The 25,728-nt window shown below is 43.5% G+C and overlaps 1 protein-coding gene across 1 annotated transcript in view; it reads left to right on the top strand.

Moving 5' to 3' along the window:
* The window catches only part of ATM (ATM serine/threonine kinase), a 1,319,133-nt gene that overhangs the window by 409,127 nt on the left and 884,278 nt on the right, over window positions 1-25,728 (top strand). Inside the window, exon 21 of the mRNA XM_069202321.1 lies at window positions 19,954-20,029. Coding sequence (XP_069058422.1) covers window positions 19,954-20,029 — 76 coding nt within the window. The remainder of the gene's footprint in view (window positions 1-19,953; window positions 20,030-25,728) is intronic.

Here is a 25,728-nt window from a genome sequence, read left to right as displayed (position 1 = left end):
TCGGTACAGACAACACAACAAGCATGTTCTACGTCAACAAGCAGGGAGGAACAAGATCTTGTCCCCCCTCAAGAGAAGCTCAATCTCTGTGGGAATGGCTTACTCTTCACAAGATTTGTCTGAGAGTGGAACACCTTCCAGGTATCAACAATGCCCTAGCGGACTCTCAGCAGGACGGACGACAACTGCTATGAATGGGAACTCTATCAGCGGGAACTCAACACTCCCAGGGTCGTAGGGGAATGCCCTTTCGATGCGATGGTCCAAGATCTTTGCATCTGCTTTTCTCCCTTCCCATTAATCCCCAGGCTTTTGAAGAAGATGAAATCAGAGGGTTGCAAGCTCATACTCCTAGCACCCAAGTGGCCCAGACATATTGGTACACAGAACTCCTTCTCCTGTCGGTGGCCAATCTCTTACGACTTCCCAGCAAGCACGACCTTCTATCGAAGAGTCAAGGTCAGATATTTCATCCAGATCCAGCCTCTCTCCAATTGCACGCATGGCTCCTGAATTCCATGAATTCCAGGGCATGAACACTGATGAAGAATGCAAAGTAATTTTGTCCAGAGCATGAGCTGACTGTACAAACAAGACTTACATGCTCAAATGGGAGAGGTTTTGTATCTGGTGCCATCAAAACAATTTGCATCCGTAAAGGTCTTACCAGAGCAAATTATATCATACCTTCTTGCTCTATCGAAAACTGGGCGCGGACATGCATCAGTTAAGGCCCATCTGGCGGCTATATCATCTTGCAGACGCTCTATGGAGGCGCCCTCCCTTGGTTCATCCAGGCTAATAAAACAGTTTATGAAGGGTCTGTTTCACACTTTCCCTCCTGTGCGTCCTCCTCCTCCTCAATGGCATTTAAACATTGTCCTTTCACAAATGAATGAAAGACCCGTTCGAGTCTATTCATAGAGCGGATCTGAAATATCTTACATGGAAGGTGGCAACTCTCCTTGCTCTTACGTCCAGGAGGAGAGTCAGCGATATACAGGCCTTTGCCACTAAGGAACCCTACCTCATTTTTGCAGACAACTTTTGTTCTTCTCAGAACAAACCCAAGATACATCCCTAAGGTGTCTTCATCTTTTCACATGAACGAACCAGTGATATTAAGAACCTTAATCCAGAACCCATCAACTGTGGCGGAAAGGACTCTCCACACACTGGATATCAAACAATGCTTGAAGTTCTACCTTCAGCGTACTAAATAACTCCGGAAGACAGACCAGCTACTAGTGTCCTATGGCCATGGTACAGGAGTTACTAAAGCAATGATAGCTCGTTGGATTACATCCACCATTCAGTTTTGCCATACGAAGGCTGGGAAACCACTAACCAGCCATCCGAAGGCACACTCTACAAGAGCAATTCCCACATCAGTTGCTCTATTTCAAAGGATCGCCTTGGACAAGATATGTCAAGCTGCAACGTGGAAGACTACACATTCTTTCGCGCAGCATTACTGTTTGGAATCAACACAAAGAACTGATTCACTTGTTGTACAGGCGGTCCTGCGTCATCTATTTCATTGAGGTGAGAATTTTACTTGAATGTGCATATTTAATTCGATATGCAATGGTTTCTAACTCCTACATAATTATTTCTTGATATGTTGTAATGTATATATGTAGAAATGTGTATATGTGTGTATATATATATATATGTTCGATGGCATGTGTAGCTGCACATACACATGCTGTGCATTATCCTGCCATCTAGTGTTGGGCTCGGAGTGTTGCAAGTTGTTTTTCTTTGAAGAAGTCTTTTCGAGTCACGGGACCGAGTGACTCCTCCCTTTCGGCTCCATTGCGCATGGGTGTCGACTCCATCTTAAATTGTTTTCTTTCCGCCATCGGGTTCGGACATGTTCCTCTTCGCTCCATATTTCGAATCGGGAAAGTTTGCTAAAGTATCGAAAAATTCAACTGCATTGTTATCGCTCGGTACCGGTCTAGTGTTAGTGTATCGCCAATGACATCAAGCCCGCTTCGGCGGCCCTTCGGGGCTTCCACTCTTCACCGAGGCCTGGTCGGCCCGACCACACCCGTCGTCCCCAGACTAATGGACCAGACCCCCTTCCGTTTCTACTCCTAAGTGTCAGCAAAGTATCCTTATACAGACCAGCACCGGGTCTGTAATCTGTGTTTGTCACCCGAACACAGAGAGGATACTTATTGAAGCTTGACGAGCGTTTCGATCCAAGAAGACCTTGAGAGATCGACGAGCAAGAAGACTGCAAATGGCATCGAAACCGAAAGAACAGCTCGACGTCGAGGAGGATGAAAGAATCTCCATTCAGGAGATGGACTCCGATGATTCCGACAGTGGAAGGTCCTCGACGGGGCAACAAACCGTGAGTAAACCTGCCCCGTCCCAAACTCCGCGTCACACCAAAAAGATTAGGGCCATGGAGACGCCACCGCCAGCAGGCCATGGCTTAACCCACTGAAAGGAAGATGACCCGACATCAGCACTGAAAAAGGCCAAAGAGTTGCTGAAGCTTTCCGATTCCAGTCGAGATTCAGGCACCGAAAGATTTAGACACCGAGTGATCGAATCCAACAAACCCCGTAAAAGCTCCTCGGAACCGAAAAAGACTATGACATCAGAAACTTCGGTACCAAAAAAAGCGGCCTCGGAGCCGAAAAGAAGCTCATACACTGAAGAGCAAGAGCTTTCCATGCAACTCAAGGAAAGACATAGATTTGAGCAAGAGTTGGATATGGAAGAACCTGACCAAAGACAACGGAGGTTACATATCCAAAAAGATACTGGCAAGATTCAGACTTAACCTCCACTCAAATCTAAAAGAAAACTTGCATTTCAAGAAACAGAAATGCAACCAATGGCCAAAGTGGTTAGAGACAAGTCACCAACACCGCAGGTCTCACCACAACCATCCCCACTGCACTCACCACAATTGTCACCAGTGGGAACACCAATAATGTAGTCACCCACACATACTGGGATGACCCAAGATGATGCTGATGTATGGGATTTATATGATCCACCAATATTGGATAACAGCCCAGAATGTTATCCAACCAAGCTGTCACCACCAGAAGACAGTACTGCATATACGCAGGTACTAGCCAGGGCAGCTACGTTCCAAAACGTAGCCATGCACACTGAGCCAGTGGAGGATGACTTCCATTTTAACACTTTGGCATCCACCCACGCATCCTACCAAAGCCTGCCAATGCTACCGGGCATGCTCAAGCACGCAAAACAGGTTTTCCAAGAGCCTGTAAAAGGAAGAGCTATCAAGCCTAGGGTCGAAAAGAACTACAAACCACCTCCAACAGACCCAGTGTTTATAACGCAGCAGCTCACACCGGACTCAGTGGTTGTAGGAGCAGCAAGGAAAAGAGCAAACTCTCAATTGTCAGGGGATGCTCCACCACCTGACAAAGAAAGTCGGAAATTTGACACAGCAGGCAAGCGAGTGGCATCACAAGCAGCCAATCAAGCCCTACTTGCACGCTACAACAGGGCACACTGGGACGAGATGCAAGACATCATACAGCATTTGCCCAAGGAACACCAAAAACGTTCCCAGCAAGTAGTTGAAGAGGGACAGGCCATATCGAACAATCAGATAAGGTCCGCATCAGACTCGGCAGATACAGCAGCACGGACTGTCAACACGGCTGTAAGCATTCGCAAGCATGCATGGCTGCTGAGTTCTGGATTCAAACCAGAAATTCAACAGGTGGTATTAAATATGCCGTTTAACCAACAACAGTTGTTTGGGCCGTAAGTAGACACTGCCATTGAAAAAATGAAAAAGGACACGGACACGGCTAAAGCCATGGGCGTGCTCTATTCCCCACAATTCAGAGGCACCTTTAGGAAACCACAATTTAGAGGGGGGTTTCGTCAACAAACATCTGAACCTTCCACCTCCCAAACAAAACCCACCTTTCAATCACAATACCATAGCGGGGGGGGTTTGTGTTTCTTATAGAGGACAATTCCAAAGAGGAAGGGGAAAATTCCAGCCCGCCAAACCAAGCCCTAGCAAGCAGTGACTTCAATGTCACAACACCCCAACACTTGTCACCAGTGGGGGGGTGGGGCTAACCAAATACTACCACAATTGGACACATATTACCACAGACACATGGGTCCTATCAATTATCCAACATGGTTATTGCATAGAATTCACAACATTCCCTCCAGATGTGCCACCAAAAATGCACAGACTGTCTCAACAACACTTAGACCTATTACATATAGAGGTCCAAGCACTGTTACAAAAACAAGCAATAGAGCTCATACCCAATCACTAAAAAGGAACAGGCGTTGACTCACTATATTTCCTCATTCCAAAAAAGGACAAAACGTTAAGGCCTATCTTAGATCTCAGAACACTGAATTTCTTCATCAAATCAGATCACTTCCACATGTTAACACTTCAAGACGTAGTTCCTTTACTAAAAAAGGGAGAATACATGACAACACTGGATCTCAAGGATGCGTATTTCCACATACCCATCCATCCTTCTCACAGGAAATACCTAAGGTTTGTAATTCAAGGCAAACATTATCAATTCAAGGTGCTACCGTTCGGGATAACAACAGCCCCCAGAGTATTCACAAAATGCCTAGCAGTAGTAGCAGCTCACATAAGGAGACAGCACATGCACGTATTCCCATATTTGGACGACTGGCTAATAAAAGCCAACACTCAACAACAATGTCAATTTCACACGCAATACGTCATAGAAACTCTACACAAATTAGGGTTCTCCATAAATTACCAAAAATCACATCTGCAAACATCCCAAATACAACAATACTTGGGAGCAACACTCAACACACAAAAAGCAATTGCCACTCCAAGTCCACAAAGAGTCCAATCGTTCCAAAATGTAAGATCAAGCATACAACCAAACCAACAATACATGGTAAGGTTTGTAATGAAACTACTAGGCATGATGTCCTCATGCATAGCCATTGTCCCAAATGCAAGACTACACATGCGGCCCTTACAACAGTGCCTAGCAAAACAATGGACGCAAGCACAGGGTCAACTACAAGATCTAGTGTTGATAGACCGCCAAACACACTCTTCGCTTCAATGGTGGAACCCTATAAATTTAAACAAAGGGCGGCCATTCCAAGACCCAGTGCCTCACGCTATTATCACAACAGATGCCTCCATGGTTGGATGGGGAGAACACCTCAACAATCACAGCATACAAGGTCAGTGGGACAATCAACAAAAACTACTTCACATAAATCACTTGGAACTGCTAGTGGTATTTCTAGCATTAAAAGCGTTTCAACCACTAATAGCCCACAAACACATTCTTGTCAAGACAGACAATATGACAACAATGTATTATCTCAACAAACGGGGGGACTCACTTGTCACAACTGTGTCTCTTAGCACAAAGGATTTGGCATTGGGAAATTCACAACAACATTCGCCTAATAGCACAATACATACCAGGCATTCAGAATCAGTTAGCAGACAATCTCAGTCAACAGCAAACTCACGAATGGGAAATACATCCCCAAATCCTACAGGATACACCGCTGGGGAACACCAAACTTAGACCTATTTGCAACAAAAGAAAACGCAAAATGCCAAAACTTCGCGTCCAGGTACCCACACCCTCAGTCCAAGGGCAATGCTCTATAGATCAGCTGGTCAGGGATATTTGCTTACACTTTTCCCCCTCTCCCGCTCATTCCTTATCTGGTCAACAAACTGAGTCAAAACAAACTCAAACTAATACTCATAGTACCAACCTGGGCTCGCAACCGTGGTACACAACACTGTTGGACTTATCAGTAGTACCCCACATCAAACTACCAAACAGACCAGATCTGTTAACACAACACAAACAACAAATCAGACACCCGAATTCAGCATCGCTCAATCTAGCAATCTGGCTCCTGAAGTCTTAGAATTCGGACATTTAAACCTTTCACAAGAGTGTATGGAGGTCATTAAACAAGCGAGAAAACCTACAACAAGACATTGTTATGCAAACAAATGGAAACGATTTGTTTGCTACTGCCACACTAATCAAATTATGCCACTAAATGCCTCCACAAAAGACATTGTAAGTTATTTATTACACTTACAAAAGTCTAATCTAGCTTTTTCTTCCATTAAAATCCATCTCACTGCAATATCTGCCTATCTACAGATTACACATACAACATCACTTTTTAGAATCCCAGTTATTAAAGCATTTATGGAAGGACTAAAAAGAATCATACCCCCAAGGACACCACCAGTACCTTTGTGGAACCTTAATATTGTATTAACACGACTCATGGGCCCACCATTCGAACCCATGCATTCTTGTCAAATAAAATTTCTAACTTGGAAAGTAGCCTTTCTAATAGCCATCACATCACTTAGAAGAGTGAGTGAAATACAAGCATTTGCTATTCAAGAACCCTTCATACAAATGCATAAACTTAAAGTGGTTCTCCGTACAAATCCAAAATTCTTACCAAAAGTCATATCACCATTCCATCTAAACCAGACTGTGGAACTCCCAGTCTTCTTTCCGCAACTAGACTCAGTAGCTGAAAGGGCCTTGCATGCATTAGACATAAAAAGAGCACTAATGTATTACATTGACAACTGAACAATTTCGTAAAACAAAACAATTGTTCGTAGCTTTCCAAAAAAATCATGCAGGTAACCCTATATCCAAACAAGGCATTGCCAGATGGATAGTTAAATGTATTCAAACCTGTTACCTTAAAGCAAAAAGAGAATTACCCATTACCCATTACCCATTACACCAAGAGCACATTCCACTAGAAAGAAAGGCGGCATTATGGCTTTTCTTGGAAATATGCCAATTACAGAAATTTGTAAGGCAGCCACCTGGTCTACGCCTCACACATTTATTAAGCATTACTGTGTAGACCTGTTAGCAACACAACAAGCCACAGAGGGACAGGCTGTATTAAGAACATTATTTCAGACAACTTCAACTCCTACAGGCTAACCACCGCTTTTGGGGAGATTACTGCTTTGTAGTCTATGCACAGCATGTGTATCTGCAGCTACACATGCCATTGAACGGAAAATGTCACTTACCCAGTGTACATCTGTTCGTGGCATGAGACGCTGCAGATTCACATGCTCCCCGGGAGCCTGTAGCCGTTTTTAGTTGCATGACAATTGTAAATATGTAAATAAATATTATTTTTATACACACTATCTACATACATTACTACTCCATTGAATGGGCACCTCTAGTATACTCAACTCCTACCTCACCCTTTGCGGGGAAAACAATCTAAGATGGAGTCGACACCCATGCGCAATGGAGCCGAAAGGGAGGAGTCACTCGGTCTCGTGACTCGAAAAGACTTCTTCGAAGAAAAACAACTTGTAACACTCCGAGCCCAACACTAGATAGCAGGATAATGCACAGCATGTGAATCTGCAGCGTCTCATGCCATGAACACTGTGGGCATAACTGTTATTAGGAGTACTGCTGGCTATTCAGATTCAAGCATGTGAATTTATGAAAGTCTAATACTGGATAAGAAAACAAGTTACTTACCTGTAACTACAGTTATCCATTATTGGTATCTTTCATACATTCACATGTGACCCACCCTCTTCCCCTTTGAGGCTCACATTTCCTTTCCATTACATACTCTTCACTCTTGTGCTAGAAAATCTGAGGGAATGAGCCTCTTTGGGGAATATTCTAGAGGGTGCTGGAGCCTGATTGGTCATAAGTCAAGTTTGGTTCTTATTTACAAAAGGACATGTATGGGCTATATGTGTGATTTTGCTACCATTATTGCCTATGGAAATTTTTACTTACTTTTTTTTTATATACGTGGGACTCCCACTTAGACGACGGGGATGATTCAAGAATTGTTTTCTTTGTCTCCCTTTGTCTCGCCCTTGTTTATGAACCACAAAACATATAGTAAATACTCAAGTACACGTCACTAAAACAAATATATACTTATATATCACAATATTCATGACAATTTACAAAAACAAAGAACAGGTACAAACTGCAATCAAATTACCACTAGAAGCTTCCAAATGAATTCACGATTGTGGGCTGATGGACAACTTTTTCAAAGGCAGTCCTCCAATTGAGGTAGTGATGATTAATACCGTCTATGATGAATAGTTTTCGAATTTACTTAAATGCAGTATAATCATGTATCATAGTCTCTAATTCATGAATTCATGGCACTCCTCATGTTCTAAGGTGGCACGTTTCAGTCCTTTTTAATTCTAGGCCTCATTAGGACATAGCAAGCGGTACCTATACAAAGTAATCTTCTTTGTTTTTACAATTTCTTTGAATACGAAGAAATTGGCCACATGGTAAATTTTCTCTCAAAGTACGTGGATGACTACTAGAAAAGTGTAATAATCTATTCCTGTCTGTAGGTTTGGTGTATAAGTTCACTTCATGTGAGCCTCTCTTGACTCTATCCAAAGGTCTAAAAGAAATTGATCAGTCTAGAGTCATGAGTCATGGTAAATTTCAAGTCAGGGTTGCGGTGATTAAGCCATGTATGGAAGGCAGAGAGTAAATCCTTGTTACCTTCCCATATCATAAAAATGTCATCAATATATCTCAGCCACTGTATGACATGTTTATGAAAAGGGTTATCGATACCATAAATCCACTTTCCCTCAAAACAATCCATGACAAGATTGTTAATTTCTGGAGAAAAGCTGCATCCCATAGCTACACCTTTTATTTGAAGATGCAAATCACCCCCAAAAGTTTAAAAAAAATGCTTTTAAGGCACTATGAAGCAAGTGTCATAATAAATGTGGTAGGTACCTTATGTGGTAGGTCTCTGGACTCTAACCAGGTCTTCATTACTTCCAAGGCTTCTTCTTGCAGAATACTGGTGTATAGAGCTTCAATATCTAGTGTAACCAATATTTGTATTTGCTCATTGCAATAAGTACCTTCAAGTTTGTTAATCGTGTCCATTGAGTCTCTCACATAAGCTTTTGTATCCCACACAAATTAGTTTAGAAAAGTGTCTACATATTGAGCTAGTGGTTGAAGTATTGATCCACATGCCAAAATTATAGGTCTGCCTAGTGGATTATTAAGACCTTTGTGTATTTTGGGTAAAATGTATAACCTGGGTGTATGTGTATCACTCTGATTAAGGAAGTCAAATTCATTTTTACATATCCAGCCGTACTCCAATGCTTCACCTGTGGCTTCTTTAATGATACCTTGTAAACGTTCTGTGGGATCTATAATAGGTCGATAGTGTTCACAATTATTTAGTTGTCTTAATATCTCATTTTCATACTTGCTTTTATCCCATATGACAATCCCGCCTCCTTTGTCAGCTGGCTTAATTATAATGTTATAATTGTGGGATAATGTCTGTATAGCAAGCCTTTCTTCTCAAGTACAATTATGCTTGAAAGAAAAAAATGTATTATCAAGTTGGTCAGGTTCTCTTAATACCATATCTTCAAAGATCTGAACTTCTGGTGGCATAGTATTATTTTCGGGACAAAATGAGGATTTCAACGTAAGTCCACTGCAGTTTTCTTCTGCTGCTGCGGTTTCTGGGATCCCAGACTGCTCTGCAAAAAAGGCACGTAGTCTAATTTTCCGTAAAAATGGTAACACTTCTGTCTTAGTATCAACTGGGTCCTGTATTTTAGTGGGTACAAAAGATAAACCTTTTCTTAATATTTGGGACTCTACGTCTGAGAGCATGTAGTTAGACAGGTTATAAATAGGCACAATATCTCTCTCTTGGTTAGATTCAATCCTGATAGTCTCTACGTCCACCTCCTCGTACAGAACTCTCCCTGTTCTTGGTAATGTCCCCTGCCCTGATTCGGATAGTGGACTCTCCCTAATGGACCACTTCCTCAACATCTGCGCCCGCCTCTGTTGAAAAAAGGTTGGGCTCCTGAGTATAGGGGTTTGGGGGTCGATTGTAACATTGGATCTTGTTCTGTATCAGATGAAGTATCTGAACAAGATCCTATGTTACAATCGACCCCCAAACCCCAATACCCAGAGAGGTGGGTGGGTGGGGGGAGGGGCATGCGTGAAGGGTAGTTACATTTGAAAAGGATTTTGGTGGTCCTTTGCGGTCTCCAGTATTTACCGCATGTAAGATCATGGTGCCCCATCATACTTGTATCGTACAGACCTCCTAAGCATAAGCTCATATTTAAACTAGGACAAACGCAATGGCAAACGTTTGAAGAAACTACTTGGATTACCCCATGGTATAATGACCCTGGCTATAGAAATAAAAGCCTTTTTACAGTCCTGAAACTTACTAGCTTTGAAATCTAGCCTGTGTTTTTTCGGGAAAACTCCGCTATGTGGACAAAAAGGTAATTTCAACTTTCTGTGCTTTGGAAATATCCATCAGTGAACTGTCATGGGCTGGAAAGGCCAGAGACAGATAAGTGAAAATGGCGTCAAGCCTGAATATTCTGAATTATGTGGTGAAGACTTGAAAGAAATCTGTGGAAGACAATCAAGGCTTATGGTTTTATGCTATTTGGCAACAAAGAGATCGGCAAGTTAAATGTTGTAGTCATGGCAGGCAAATCGTGTGTACCGCTATCTGTCCATTTTAGTCAGCACATTCCTGCGTTTGACTTTATTGAAGTTCTGTGTGGCTCTTAATTTCTTGTATTTAAACTGTAGTAAATTTCAAGCTCTGTCGGTTTCGGGCAGCCATTGCACACGTGACTTATGGAGTGAGAAATGTACATTTTGCGTTTGGTTGTTTACATTTTTTAACCACCAGGCATTTAATTTTAAAAAGGATTTCTTTATAAAGTATAACATTCAGTATCGAAGGGAGACAATTTTCCCCCCTTTTCAACAAGGAGTTCTTCGATGTAACATGCACTAGGAAGGTTTTTAAAGGTCATTCCTGCTTGAAGCATGTTATCTTAGATGATTTTTTATTGTTTTAGTTAATGGGTGGAGATGTATTTATTTGGTTTTTACAGGTCTAAATAAAGAGTTTTGTTTTTTTTAACTATTACTACTGACACAGCAGATGTAACCTGCACCTTCTTTCACCTCAACCTTGTCTCTACTTCTCAGCATACTTTTTAATTTTGGCCAAATACTCTCCTTTCACAAAAGAACCTGTTTTATCACCTGTAAATTGAAGTAAAGCCCTTTAAATATATTCAGTAACATTTTCTTTCGAGCAAAACCAAGCACCCGAGAAGCAGGGTGGCTGAGTTACAAAACTGGAACATTAAAAGAGCATTTCTTTTTAATCATCTTAACAGTCTTGATCAATAATTTAACATAAGCCATCCTCATATATGTTAGATTAAAGTATAATGCTGCCCAAAATATGATTGTTCTGGTACTTTTATACTACAAAAACTACAAACTTGATTTTCTTGTAGCTCGCTCATGGCAGCTGGTATAATAATTCAAGTTAGATTTAATGTCATTTCATAATCCTAAAACGAACACATTATCTTGCCTTTTTATGTATGCCTTCTATTCAGGATAATATGTAAGGGAATACCGGTGTATGTATTGTCTATGCCTTACATTCATAAAGCAATGTAAGAGAGTAGCACGTATGTTATTTTGTGGCAAAAAATGCTAGGAGTGGGTGTTTATTAAGAAATCGGCAGCAGTGCTGGACTGACCTCAGCCAAGCAAGTTAGTGTCAGATTGGTCCAGTCTGAGCCAACGTTGGTGCGCTGCCAGTGCTACTCTCTTCTCTTGATCAAGCTAGGGACGGACTGCCTTCGTCTCAAGCTCATACAAAACAATTAGAGTAGGACATCTGGGGACTGATCAACTAAAATTTCACCCAGGTGAAATCTTGAATTAATCACTGGTATAATGAACATATAAATCATCAAACAAATTAATTTTACAATTTCTATACACAAGCTCAAAACCCAGTTCTCTGGTAACTTATCATTAAAGACACCATGCGTTTGTACTTTACAAAAAACATAAAAATTTATAGACACCACAACATAATTCAAATCATACATAACCAAATAAATAAAGAGGCATATCTGCAGTCTTCCATTCTTTTGTATATATGTGATTTAGACAATCCTTTGAGGAACAAAAGTCCACAATAAAAGTCAGTCTGAATTACAGTACACATGTGGAAAGCTCCTTCTCTTCCATTTCATTGCTTAGTGTACTTCTCCACAAAAAGTCAACCCGTTTCGGCCCACATGACAATGGACTCCTAAGAACTAAGGAAGAAACTCAAAAATGCCAACCACAACTCCACAAACTACAGATCTGCCAATCCTGTACCCCCAAACAGGATTCACAACCAAGACAAAAGAAATGATTGACTCAATTCTCATTCTCCCTTGAAAGTCAAACACACCGTCAGTTTTAAAATAGTTGTGAGAAGCTGAATGCGTACATCGAGGCTTCACAAAATTTTACAACATGTAATCCCAGTTCGTACTTCTCAAGGATCAGAGCATTGTGGATCCAAAAGGAGAGTACTCTAAATACCTCGCATGTGTAATCAGCGTTTTTCTCAACCTCAGTCACAGTACCAGGCTGAGGCAGGAATTTGAGACTGGCCTTCCTTTGAACTTAAACCAGGTTATGTTGCAGTCAACACTGAGTCGATGTACTCACTATTCTTGAAACAGACTGTAGCACTGGATAAAGGTACACAAACCTCTGGATGATGGAGCAACTAAAAATGTTACAGTAAAAGATTGATTTAAGTAAACAACTGTGGGGGGCCCCACAGAGAACTCCATATCAAGCACCTCTCTTTCGACCTGAGCCAGGCTCCCACTGCTCTGTGCACTGGCTGATAGGAAGTGACCCACCAACCACCTCGATGACTCAATTGGCTGCAGCTGCCTGTTGTGCAGGGGAGCTAGCTCACTGATAAAACATGACCTAGCATTTTAGGGCCATGATGTAGACACCAGTACTAAAATGTTAAATTCTAACCTGTGATGCATGGTACTTGGCAGACTGCGTTACCTTCTTTGCCTCTAAATGCCAAGCCCTTAGCATACACATCCGGCGGTACTGCAGTCTTATCTGCCCAAGTATTGGGCCACATGAGAAGAAGGAGACTATTCTGGGGATAAAGCATGCATTATGAATGCCATCAAACATTGCAACCTGAAGAGGTCAACAAGTTTTGATATTGAGGACTTAACTGCCTCAGGTGTTCGTCTGTCTCTTACCACCACACCGTCCTGATCATAATCAAATTCTGCAGTGATATCTAAACTTAAGGTCCTCCCAACTTCTTCCTCATTCAAGCGACTTGCAAGAATTAAATAAAGGTGCTTGTTTATTTTGAACATCTTTTGAATCTCTTCTCTATTAGCTTATTCTTAGTAGGAATTAGAGGAGATGTACTCCAATCCCTTTTTACTCTGTACCCTGCCAACCCGTCTCCTACAGCCAGTTTCATTAGCATTAGAGACCTCTGTCACAATTGCGTCAACCACCTTTTGCTTTAAGCTCGGCCAAGCATGCTTTAGTTTCTTGTCAATTGAATTAGACAGATCCAATCAGTTTTCCAAAGATCTGTTTTGTTTTCTTACTCAGAGTCTACTTTACCCTCAACACTTTACTTCCAGGACCACAAATCTCTAGTTGCCGGTTAGAAAAACAATTTCAACAATGGATCCCAATCTTTTAAAATGGATGCCTAATATAATTAAAATTATCGTGTCACAAATGTTTTCTGAGTCTGACCCCACACAGTCTGCTTGCTGCACTGCTCACACTCCTATGCACATCTGAAAGCATTACTAATCTGATAGAGTTCTGGTACAACCTCTAGCCCCACATTCCTTACCTTAAAATATTCCCCTGGTGCCAGACTGTATCTGGAAAATCTTGACTACTACCTCGGCATGCCGGTGGGAAGCATCAATTGGCTCCCTGTCATCAGAGCCGGATGTGATGTGCGCGGTTCCTATATAGGAGCACCCCAGTGAGCTGACATAAGTTATTTTCTTTCCAAGCTGTTGGTGCAGATCCAGTAAAGCTACCTCAGTCATTTTCCGACTACTTTTTTGACTTTTTGCAAAACTAATTTTGAGCTTTAGGCATTTGTGATAAAAAAAACTGATGGAGTTTAAACCCTGTGGAGCCTGTCACAGGCAGATCTCTGGGACAAAACCCCACCTGGTTTGCTTATGGTGCCTGGTGTCAGGCCACAAATCCAAGGCCTCACAAAACTGCTGGGTGATGAACCCTAGGGCGGTCTGGGAGCGTGCCCTGAAGCTCCTGGTCACTCAACACCGGAATACTCAACACTGCTCCTTGGCCCAGTCATTGGGAAGGTCCGAGGCCCACTCTTTGAGGCATTCCTTTTGGTTGTTGTTGCAGGCAAAGTTTTTCCCAGATAAGTCTCCCAGAATTTTCCAGAGCAATCCTAGCCCGATTAAAGGAATTTTATGAGACCATGCACCTCATATTTGGGTGTGTCGACCCCTCTGGAGAGCCTTGGGGCCCAGTGGGTTCGGAAGGTACCCCAAATGATTTCCTGCTTGTTGCTAACGTGAGAAAAGGATAACTTCTGTTCCACTGCAACTTCTCTGGGATTTCGCAATCACCTTTGTTTTGGTGAAGTACTGCTTTTGAGCGGAGAGGGTTGGCCTGACAGTTGCAACCTGTTGTAGAAGTGACTCTGTCGCCTACAAACAAAAGTTCTGTCTCCCCTAAACCAGCAGTCTCACCTAGGAGCGAGAGTCTAGCTATGACAACGTTGCCCTTGGCGGCATTCAAGAGCAACATCTTGACAAAAGTGCGTCAACCGGGTGTAGCCCCTACAGAACCTCTTCTCCTCTCTAATAGAGCCCTCACGGACGTCCTTCTTGGGGTGTGGGCCGAGCCCTGCACAGGCATTTCTGTGCACAGGACGATTACTGCTGCCACTGCCCTGCTGCTGTGGATCCAACTTCCCTCACCCAGTACCCCACCCTGGACAGCCTGGTCGTCCAGGCCTCCCCATCCAACCCTGGCATATTCCCTACAACACCTCCAGATAGGGAATCCAAGAGGCTGGATACTTTTGACAAAATGGTGTTTTCTTTTGCCAGCCTTGCACTGCAGTCCATGAACACTACATGCATCTTGTGTCAGTATACCCACACAGCATGGGCCTCAGTTGCACAAGTTCTGCCCATGTTGAATGAGGAGGCCTGACCCGTCCTGAACCAGGCTATTGCTGATGTTAGAGGTGCAGCAAAGTTCACAATACTCCTGTGGACTGGACGTGACACACTCTCTAGGTAGAGTGATTGCTTCTTCGGTTGCACTTCGTTGCCACGCATGGCTGAGGTCAACTGGCTTTTCAGGGGATGTCAAGCATCCCTTCTGGACATTCCATTCAATACCACTCACCTCTTTGGCGATAAAGCACATTCAGAGCACAAGCGCTTCAAGGACAGCGATGCTACCGCACTGTTATTAGAACTCTCCATGGCCTGACGCCATCCCCATTCGGTCTTCCACTCCTTCTGTTGCCGTGGAAGGGGCTACCAGGCACGTCCATTACCATCCAGTCACCATGGCTAACAGGCTTCCCATTCCTTAAGTGACCATGAAAGTGGCACCCACAACCCTTGTGGGACCAAAAGCCAGAGATGTGCCTACTCCGCCACCCCTGGCAGCTGCAGCATCCAAACACCTTTAATGTCCCCTCACAACGTCGCAGGAAATTGGTCAGCGGCAAGATTAAGCATCACCTGTCCTGCTGGCATTCCGTAACTTACCACAACTCAGTGCTCTAGTCACAGAAACCCTGCCATCCGTGCCATTATCCTCAGATTGTCTGACGGAGGACCACCTCACCCTGCTGCATCAGGAAGTGCAGGCGCCTTTGGCCAAAGGAGCCATCACGAGGGTGTTGACATGAGAAGCAGGTTGTGTTTGCTATTCCCTCTAATTTCTGGTGCTGAAAAAGGATGGAGGCTGTACCCTCTCAACTGCTTCCTGAAGAAAGGAAAAATTCAAGATGCTCAGTTACATCAGGCCCTATCTGCCCCAGACGCTGGAGATTGGATGATAGTGTTGAACTTGCATGGTGCACATTTCCATAAACCTGTCTTACCGGCCCACCACAGACTATACCTTCGCTTAGCTGTGAGCTACGAGTAGTTTCAGTTCTCCGTGCTCCCCTTTTGCTTTACCAGCACCCCTCGAGTGTTCATGAAAGTGATGGAAGAGGGTGTAGCCCATCAGGGGATTCCAGTCTTTCCCTAGTTCAACAACTGGCTGTTGAAGGCGGGCTTGCCCTAGGTGGACATCACCCACCTCCAGACTATGGTGGACCTCCTTCAATGACTGACTTCACTATCAGCGTGCCAAAGTCGCAGCTGTCTCCCTCTCAGATGCTCCTTTTCATCTGAGCCATTCTGGACACAGTACAATTTTGCACCTATCTTCTGCACTGGCGAGTCCAGGATGTTTAGGGTTTGGCTCTGATGTTTAAGCCTCTATCCTCTATTACGGTGAGACTTACACTGAGGCTGATGGGTCTCCTGGCCTCCTGCTGGTAAAGCATGCCCTCTGGTATAAGTGGGCTCTGCAGTGGGAGCTGAAGTCTCATTGGATGCTGCATCAGGGAAATCTCTCTGACCTGGTCCAGATATCAGAAGGAACCGTGAAAGTCCTGCATTGGTGGCTAACAAGCCGCAATTGGGTCAGCAGCAGACCTCTCTCCCTTCCTCACCCAGATCTCACAATGGTGACATATGCGTCACTCCTGACTTGGGGTGGTAATCCTGGGGAGGTGGAGATCAGAGGACCCTGGTCTTTGGCGGAGACTCAGCCTCACATTAACTTGGTGGATTTGAGAGCGATTCACATGGCACTGAAAGCCTTTCTCCTTTCCATCAGGGGAAGGCTGGTTCAGGTATTAACGGACAACACCACTGTCATGTGGTACTGCAACAAACAGGGTGGGGTTGTGGACCCTGTGCCAGGAGGCTCTGCGCCTCTGGACACGGTTGGAACAGCCGGGCATTTTCATGGTTGTACAACACGTCATAGGATCTGTAAACGACAAGGCATGGACAAACTCTGCCATCGATGCTTTGCAGATCATGAATGCTTTTCTACATTCAGGAATGATGCAAGGTCTGGTCCGTTACTGAGGTGAACCTTAGTTAGGTCTATTCACTACCACCAAGCATACCCAGTGTCAACACTTTTGCATGTTGAAGTTTCCAAGATAGCTCTTGCTCAGGTGTGTTTCGTCTTAAGTGGGGCTCAGGAATCCTGTACCGAAGGAAAGTAAGCTGTTTATCAAGAATGCAGCTGGTTTTAAAGGACACCAAGCCTCTTTAACTCCTATGTAGCACGGATGCTGTTTTGAATGAAAACAGGTAAATTCTGCCCAGGAAAACATGTTATCCAAATACTCCATACTCGTTTAGATAAAATAGTTGTCTTTGGTAACACCTTATCTGGGAGAGGCTGTATCTAGCTGCAGATTCCTTACCTTAAAATATTCCCAAGGCGCCAGACTGGATTCAGAAAATCTTGTACAGCACTTGTGCAACCCAGTAGGTAGCACAGATGGAGCTGAGATGAGAGTGCAGGAGTGCACATCACTTCCAGTGGAGACAACACCAAATACCCAAATAATGCCCCCTACCAGCAGGCAAGGGGATTGCTAACATTTTTTTTTAACCAATCTGACGCCTGGGAATATGTTAAGGTAAGGAATCTGCAGCTAGAAGTCTCTTATCAGTTACTACAATCCAGTGATGACCTTGCCCTGAAAGTAATTACATTTTGGGAAGGTATCTAGATAAATAACTTTCCATGTTTAAACAGTAGTAATAAATTTCTCAAACTACAGGAACACCAATCGTACCATCTGTCAAATTTCAATCATTCAAAACAGCCACAACAAACATTGATACTATTTTAGTTATTCTCAGAAAGACAACAGGGTACTTATCGTGTGAGAAGCCCTATCAAAAGAAGTAAGATAGCTGTGTGTTCCATTTTTTTAATACTTGTTAGAAACCTAGGAATGTTATAGATTCTTTCTCCTGTTTCTGCCATAAGTGGGGGCAAAAAAATGAACATGCATAATGTTTGCGTCTGTGCCTTTCCATAATATCAGTTACTCCAAAGTCACTGGAAACAGTTTTTCCAATCAGATTCCTGATCTTGATTTCTGTTATGTCCTTATAATTCTAGTCGCAAGTAAATTGTCCTTTTCTTTAAACTGGTGAAGGTGCAATAAGGTCTCCGTGTATTGGTTTGTATCTTTTAGCATGTTTTAAAGTGCCTAGTAATAGTTCAGGTTCTCCAAAATAACACCCATCTCTTCCCAGTATCGCTAACGTGCTTCAGATTATGGAATTGCAAAACTCGATTGATTAACATAAATGTTCAAATGAAACAGTTGTGAAATGTAAGTTCATTGATACCAACGACACTGGTATCATTTTATCATCACACAACTGAAAGGTGATGATAAAGTTCCATTCCACTCCGTGTTAAGTGTTTTGAGATGTTGTGCAGTAGCAGTATTAGAACAGTCACTCTTACACTCACTCTTATTAGAACACTCACTCAGTGCTGGTTTGAAATGAATCCTACCTAGTGGTTCTCTTAGAGTTGCTATCCACATCTGAGGAAGGAGAATAGGAGGCACATGGTTTTCTTTTTCCTTTTTTTTATTATAAAGAATTTGTATTCGTTTTCTTGTTACAACAACTTAACATCAATAGGTCACACCTGCACCTCATAGACATTCCAGTGTACAAATCCCATTTAGTTTTCATCAGAATGTAACCACAATAGATTGTGGTGTTTGGGAAAGCACTGAGGAATTGTCATCACACACAAGGCATTTCGTCTGATCAGATATCCCATGCCCATGTCCATCTCTCCCACACCCTGTTGTATTTGGCTGGGCACCTCTCGCCTCATATACCAACTTTTTCTGCTGGGCACACCAGTCCACTCCATCAAGCAATCGCAGAGGAGGCACATGTTTCAATACCCTATTAGAGAGCAAGTGTAGGCTTTAGGGTAAAGAAGGCAGCACAGGCAGGCATTAGGGTAAAGATGATAGGCTGGGAATGAAAATACTGTTTCCAAGAAAACTATCATTTAGGCCATCTGTAGACTAGCAGACTATAACAAATATGTTCATTTCTATGAACTGTATTCATATTTTCTTCTAAATTCAAAAGATGGAGAATAGGAGAGATGGTGGTTTATGGTTTAAGGTGCCACCCTTATAAACTTTGGATTGATTCCAGTGCTTTTCCAGGTACTTTTGATGGAGGTGCATTTGCCTATGTCATCACCTGGGATTTCATGGGAACTTACAGATATATCTACAAAAAGCAACTGTACCTGCTTGCATTTGTCTGTTGTTGACCCTTTGCTTAATTTCACCCAGCCTGAGAGTCCATAATAGTTAGGTGTATACAGGACATCTGCTTATACCACTTTCAGGTCACATAGACTATGATTTCTTTTACCTGCAGTTTCAAATCATGTGCTTCATTTTTTGTGTATATCTGTGCATCAGAAAGTTTCATTTTACACCCATTTAAATATCAGTTTTCTGAAGCCATTACTTTAAATGTTTTCTCTGTTCAAAAAGATGATAGTTGTGGTGAGTTAAAGAAGAAAGGACGCGGGCAGATGGCATCTCAGAAATCCATCATGAGCACCTGTTTGATTTTTATTCTTTTAAAGACCCTCACTATTAAAAGCCATGTAAAGAAAGCTACTGCTCCAATATGGCCATTTCACTAAAGCAACATTTATAAGTTTGACTCTTGTTCAGAAGAACCAAAATAACTCAGGAGCAAACTTCTGCAGTAAGAAGTAATTTGACTGATTGCAGTAAAATCATCTGTTTTATAAATTGTATTATTTAATGCTAAATTGATAGAGCACATAAGTTGAAATACATGTAATATGTTGGCGTTTTCTGTTGCAGGCATTTAACAAATGATCAGAAATGCACAGCACTTGTAAGAGTTGCCCTTGTGAACTGCATGAGAGCATTGCTAGAGGTAAGCTGGGCATACATTTGGGGGAATCTAATTGTTTTTTTTGTAATAAACTCTTTTTATTGAGTTTATATATTCAGAACCAAACAAACACTATACAGTGCAAATCATATGAGACCCCTCAGATATCCTTCTCTCATGAGAACTACTTACACTGACAGAAATATACATTAACATTGGCTCCAGCGGAGCATCCCAGTGGACCCCAACACATGGTGGTACGATATCAGAATTTTAATATAACCATAGTTGGTTGTCAACATCATTATATTCATAGGTGGACCCCATTTGTTAAGCATCAGTGTCATTACCCATCCTGGAACTTGACTCATCAGTCTCAGCGAAGCGCTCCAGTAGGCGTCCCCATGCCATCATATTGGTAGGTGCACCCTCATCCCTACATGCCAACCGCATATGATGTTCTTGTGCCACTCCCCACTCCAAGATACCCCGCATCCAGTATTCTACCGATGGGCTCCTAAAACTCTTCCAGCCTATGGCCACCCTACACCTAGCCAGTTTGTACGGGATGTTCCACCCCTTCGGCTGCGCCACCCCACCAGCAAGCATGTCCTTGGACTCAGTGCTATACCCAGTCCCATAGTCTCCACAACCTTTGCGACCACCTCCTGCCAGAATAGCTGCACCCCCTACAGGACCAAGCTAGGTGTAGGAAGGAGCATTTGCCTCACCACATCGGGAACACCCGGCTCCCCTAGTTGGATCAATCTTGTTAACATGGGTACGGTGCATAGAATTAAAATGTAGGAGCTTAAAACTATTATTGCATGAAACCGTGCACACCAGCTACAAGGCCCTGGCCCAATCAGCGTCCTCCACTGGTTCCCCCAACGCCCGCTCCCATGCCTGACGTTTCGTATAGGTTGTACCAGTCATATCATCCCGAAGGGCCCTATAAAATAGGGTGATTAAATGTCTCCCATCCCTCAATTTATCAGCCCATTCAACAAATTATAGGATGGCAGGGCACCCGTAAAATCGCACCAGATGTCCTGTACACCGCTTTTCATCTTAGCATATTGCAGGAATTGGCCCAGGCCCCAGCCAAAGTGTTCTGTGCCTCTGAAAAGGATATGAACACCTCATTTGGGAATAACAATAAGACATTCCCTGCTCTCCAGCTGTCCATAGGTATGTAATTATCAATATCAAGGAAGGGAGCAAGGTCCCACACCTTTAGCTCCCTATCAAACGGGGCACAGCGAAGCACCTTCTTAATGGCCTGTTCCCAGATCTGTGCAGTCTTTTTAACCAGGTAAGGAACAGTGTGTCTCCGAACCCCACCTCTCATCAGGATGTGCACTGGGGATCTCATTGTTACTGAAGCATAGGTGATCAAAAGCTGCTGATGGATTTCTCTTCCCACAGATTCATTCCCCTTAGAATATCCCCAGGCTCTAGACTGGATCCATATGAATTAAACACCATTGTTTCCACACCCTGGTTAGGGGAGCTGTGTGGCTCTCATTTGACCTCGTTCTTTTCTGAGAGTGATGATTGAGCTGCATCTGTTGTTGTCAGTTCCTTTCTTTTCACATCTTTGTATGCAGATCCGGAGCTCGTTTACAACTTTTCCTCATCAGCATATTTTTTTCTTAAAATTCTGCATTTTCCCAGTGTGCAAGCTAACTATGTACCCTCCTAGAACTAAGTGCTTAAGCGACTGCGCAAACAAATGCCTGTCACAAAACTCCACACAATGTTCCTCTGTGTTTGGGTTCGAGGCACGACTTGAAGCCCTGCAAGGAATGTGCCCTTATAAATTCCAAGGTGGTACAGGGAAACAAAATGAAGCTGTTCTTCGCTAGACTCTGAAAGAAGTCACAGAAGTTCCACCATCGCTCAAAGTCTAGGTTGTGGACTCATTTCCACTCTGTGAGCCATTCTTGCGACAGGTCTTCATCTCAGTCAAAGTCTTCTATAAGTGGAAAAAGAAGCACGAGAAAGCCAAGCAGAATTTGTCACGAGGAAGTCAGGGTGACTGTTGTTCTTGCTGCTGGTTCCCCCATGTGGCACCAATTCCGCAACTTATCTTGATGCACCCTGAGTTTGCGTGACCATTGCCATGGTCACAACTAACGAGGCCTTTATAGAAACTGTTGCAAATCATTGTCACTTTTCCAGCTTCCTCTTGCTTGCCATCGGGCCCCCAAGATTCTGTAGAGGGCTTTAGTCTGGGTACCGACCGCCAGTACGCCTCTGCACCATCTCTTGAACATGCCTTGGGTTCTGTTCCAACCCAGAGATGACTTCCAACCAGGGACCATTATCCACACCAGTTCCTTTGGTGTCAATGTCTGCCTTGATGCTGGAGGAAGTCCTTGTCCTAATAGTCCAATACGAACCCTAACCAAATTCTTCTCGCCCCTGACTGAGATCGTGTCCCAAAGCCTTATTGACGTATCTAACTGCAGTTCAGTCTGACTAGACAGAACCATGCTTTCACCTCTGAGCCACATCCTAGCTGCCCACCAACTTTCTATTTCCAACTTTGATCAGGGTCAACCAGCTTTTGGAGAAAAAATTGAGATGTGTATTATTTTCCTACACTCTATGATGATCACAATCTATACATGTACTTGCAGGAGGCCAACACTTTGGACATGTCGCCGAACACTTGGTTGTTTTCTCCCCACTAGAAGAGAGGGCCTCCTTTGCTGTGGTGGTGAGACAGGCAGTGGAGGTCTAAGACTTACAACTGCCAACTTTGGAGGTTAAAACTAATGTGTTGACAGAAGGTCTGCAACCTAGACAGGTTGACTCTGAAGTTCTTCTACCATTCGATGAGGCCCTGACTTACATTGATGAGCACCTGGTCTAAGCTGTGTTCCTGCCTACCAGTGAATAGACAGGTTGTGAGTTGCCACAGGTGGGCACCAGGCGACCCTGGCTTGTTGATCCGGTAAGTAAATGCCAGCTATTTGGCATTTTTTGTGGTAGATGGTTGGCAAGACCTTGCTAGTAGTCCCAGAGGAATTTCGGAGCAGTATGGCTCAAACCATCCAGTATGGTCAATATGTGTTAAAATATATTATTTGTTGTATGCTGAACACTACTGACTGCTTAGGCAGATCAGTCTGCACTAGCATAGTGCTTCAGAATCACACTTGGATGAGATCCATGGGCTTCTGTGGTGTATTGAAGGCCTCTTTGATTGGAATGAAATTGAATGTGTCTCACCTATTTGCTGATCAGATAGATTCAGTGCTGGAATGCTTAAAAGAAAGCAGGCCCATGGTGCATTCCAAAATAGCACACTTAACAGTTTTGCCCATTTGTAGGCTATTGCTGCGGTTTGTGGTACCAGCAATGCCAAGACCCACTGCCTCCACACCACAGACCTTTTGGTGTTGTGGGGGTAGGGATCAAGCAGATAACATTGAGGCCACCAAGGGGAAGCAAACTTTTCAGTCCCCTGCAGCCTTACCCTCTAAACCACTTAAGTTTGCCATTAGGGTTGCATGACCACCCTGTGGGTGGTGGGATCAAACATTTCCCCCAAGGGTGGCAAAATATACCATTCAAAGGTGGGTCCTTGGTTCCTTCAGAGCGCCCAGTTAGAATAAGCCCCGCCATTCCTTTTCGACTTGCTGCATCTTCTGCCCACATTAGACTTTCAGAGTAGCATTTTTTGTCAAATGGTGCAGGCTGTTTTGGCAAAAGGAGCCATAGAGAGGATTCCAGCCCAGAAACTTGCTTTTATTCCTGTTATTTCGTTCTGCAGTGTGCGGATGGAAGGTCTTTTTTTTTTTTCTTCCTTAAATCTACACCCTCTGTATTCCTTCTTGCAGAAGGACAAATCTTACATGGCCATGTTGACCGAGGTGCTGTCTGCCCTGGATCCAGATGTTTGGTTGGTGGCTATGGACTTGAAGGACGCCTATTCTCTTGTCTCATCCTGCATTTTTTACAGACTTGTTCGCGGTTTAAGGATAGACCAGGTGCATTTTCAATTTGCCGTTCCCCACTTAGCCCTCACCTGTGCCCCTTGCGTGTTCAGGAAATAATAGTGATAGTCACAGCACATCTTTGGAGGTTGGGGTTTCAATTTTTCCTCTACCTCTATGACTGGCTGTTGAAGGCAAGGTCACCACATTCAGTCGTAGACCTCCTCCAGACAATGGTGAAGCCCTTGACTTCATTGAGGTTCACTATCAGCTTGCCAAAGTTACACTGTACTTCTTTACAAAGGCTCTCTTTCATTGGAGCCATTCTGGGTATGGTGCTGTTTTGTGCCTTCCCTCTGTCTTGGGTCTAAGTGACAGTGACTGAAAGTCCTTGGCCACCTGCATCCTTCTTATTGACTATGCCACATGTCGTGCTGTCTTTGAAGTAGAACCTGAAGTCTCAGTGGGCAGTACATGAGGACCTGTCAGGTTTTATCCAGGTTTTGGAGGAGACTGCAAAAGACCTGCAGCGTTGTAATGGTGTCTGCTTGACTGAATTGGACCGGTGACAGACCCTTCTCCCTGTCCCACCTAGAGCTGACGTTGGTGATCTATCATTGCTGCGATGGGGAGGTCAGAGGACTCTGGCTCCGGCAGAGACCATCCTCCATATTAACTTGTTTAAGTTGTTGACCATTCTCCTGGCGCTGAAAGCCTTCTATCATCCATCAGAAGGGAATCTGCTTCTGGTCCTTGAGGACACCACCACCACAATGTGGTATATGCAGCAAAAAGGGCTGAATACTTTTTTGGTCCTTTGCCAAAATACATTTCTGTTTGGGAGCTGGCTGGGCATCAGGACATCTCCCTAGTTGTGAATCACCTGGCAGGACCCTTGAATGCCAGTGTGGGCAAACTCAACAAGTGGCACCTGGATGATAACGAATGGCAGCTACATCCTGAGGTCAATCAGGGCATCTTCCAGCAATGGGAAGGACCCTGGTTAGCAATTTTCACCATCATAGAGAATGTGCAGTGTGAAAATGTTTGTGTGCTGTTACAACAAAGCTTTCTCTTGACGCATTCCAGATAGAGTGGAGCACTTGAGTGAAACACAGCACTCCTGTACACCTTTCCACCACTGCCTCTCCTGCTCCCTTTTCTGAAGATCAGGCGTGATCGGTGAAAGACATGTTAGTGGCTCTGGATTGGGCAAGGAGAGTGTGGCACCCGGAACTTCTACTTCAGGAGGATCTCTTGTTGCAACAGCAAAGCAGCAATGCACCAGAACCTCGTAAATCTGCACCACAGTTGACTTTTTGATCTTCTTCATGACGTTGTGGATGTCAGTCCTGCTGCCAAGTGTCCCTTTATTAAGTCTGTTTACACCAAGCACTGGGAAAAGTTAGTAATTGGTGTGTAATCCGCAAACCTGTCAGATGTGTTGGTATTTATTTTATCTGACTCAGCAAGGACTTGCATTAGGTACAGTTAAAGTTTATTTGTCAGGCCTGTCAGTGTTTTTTTTTTATTTGTTGAACCAGCCCACCCAGTTCAAATCATCTGTTGAGGTGAAGTTTCTGAAAGGTTTGTCTCATGTTTAATCTTAAAACATTTGTGATGCCAGATTGGGATTTACACCTGATCTTCACTTTCCTCATGTGAACTTCTTTCAACCCAGTGCACAACTGTCTACTATGTCTCCTGACTGAAGTCTGTACTCTTGGTTGCAGGAACTTTGTCCTATCACTTGAGTGGACTTCAGATGCTTTCAGTGCAGCCACCTTACACTGC

The sequence above is a fragment of the Pleurodeles waltl genome, chromosome 8, assembly GCF_031143425.1.
Source record: "Pleurodeles waltl isolate 20211129_DDA chromosome 8, aPleWal1.hap1.20221129, whole genome shotgun sequence".
NCBI classification, from domain to species: Eukaryota; Metazoa; Chordata; class Amphibia; order Caudata; family Salamandridae; genus Pleurodeles; species Pleurodeles waltl.
The sequence above is the reverse complement of the archived record's forward strand: the minus strand, read 5'-3'. Positions and strand labels throughout refer to the sequence as shown.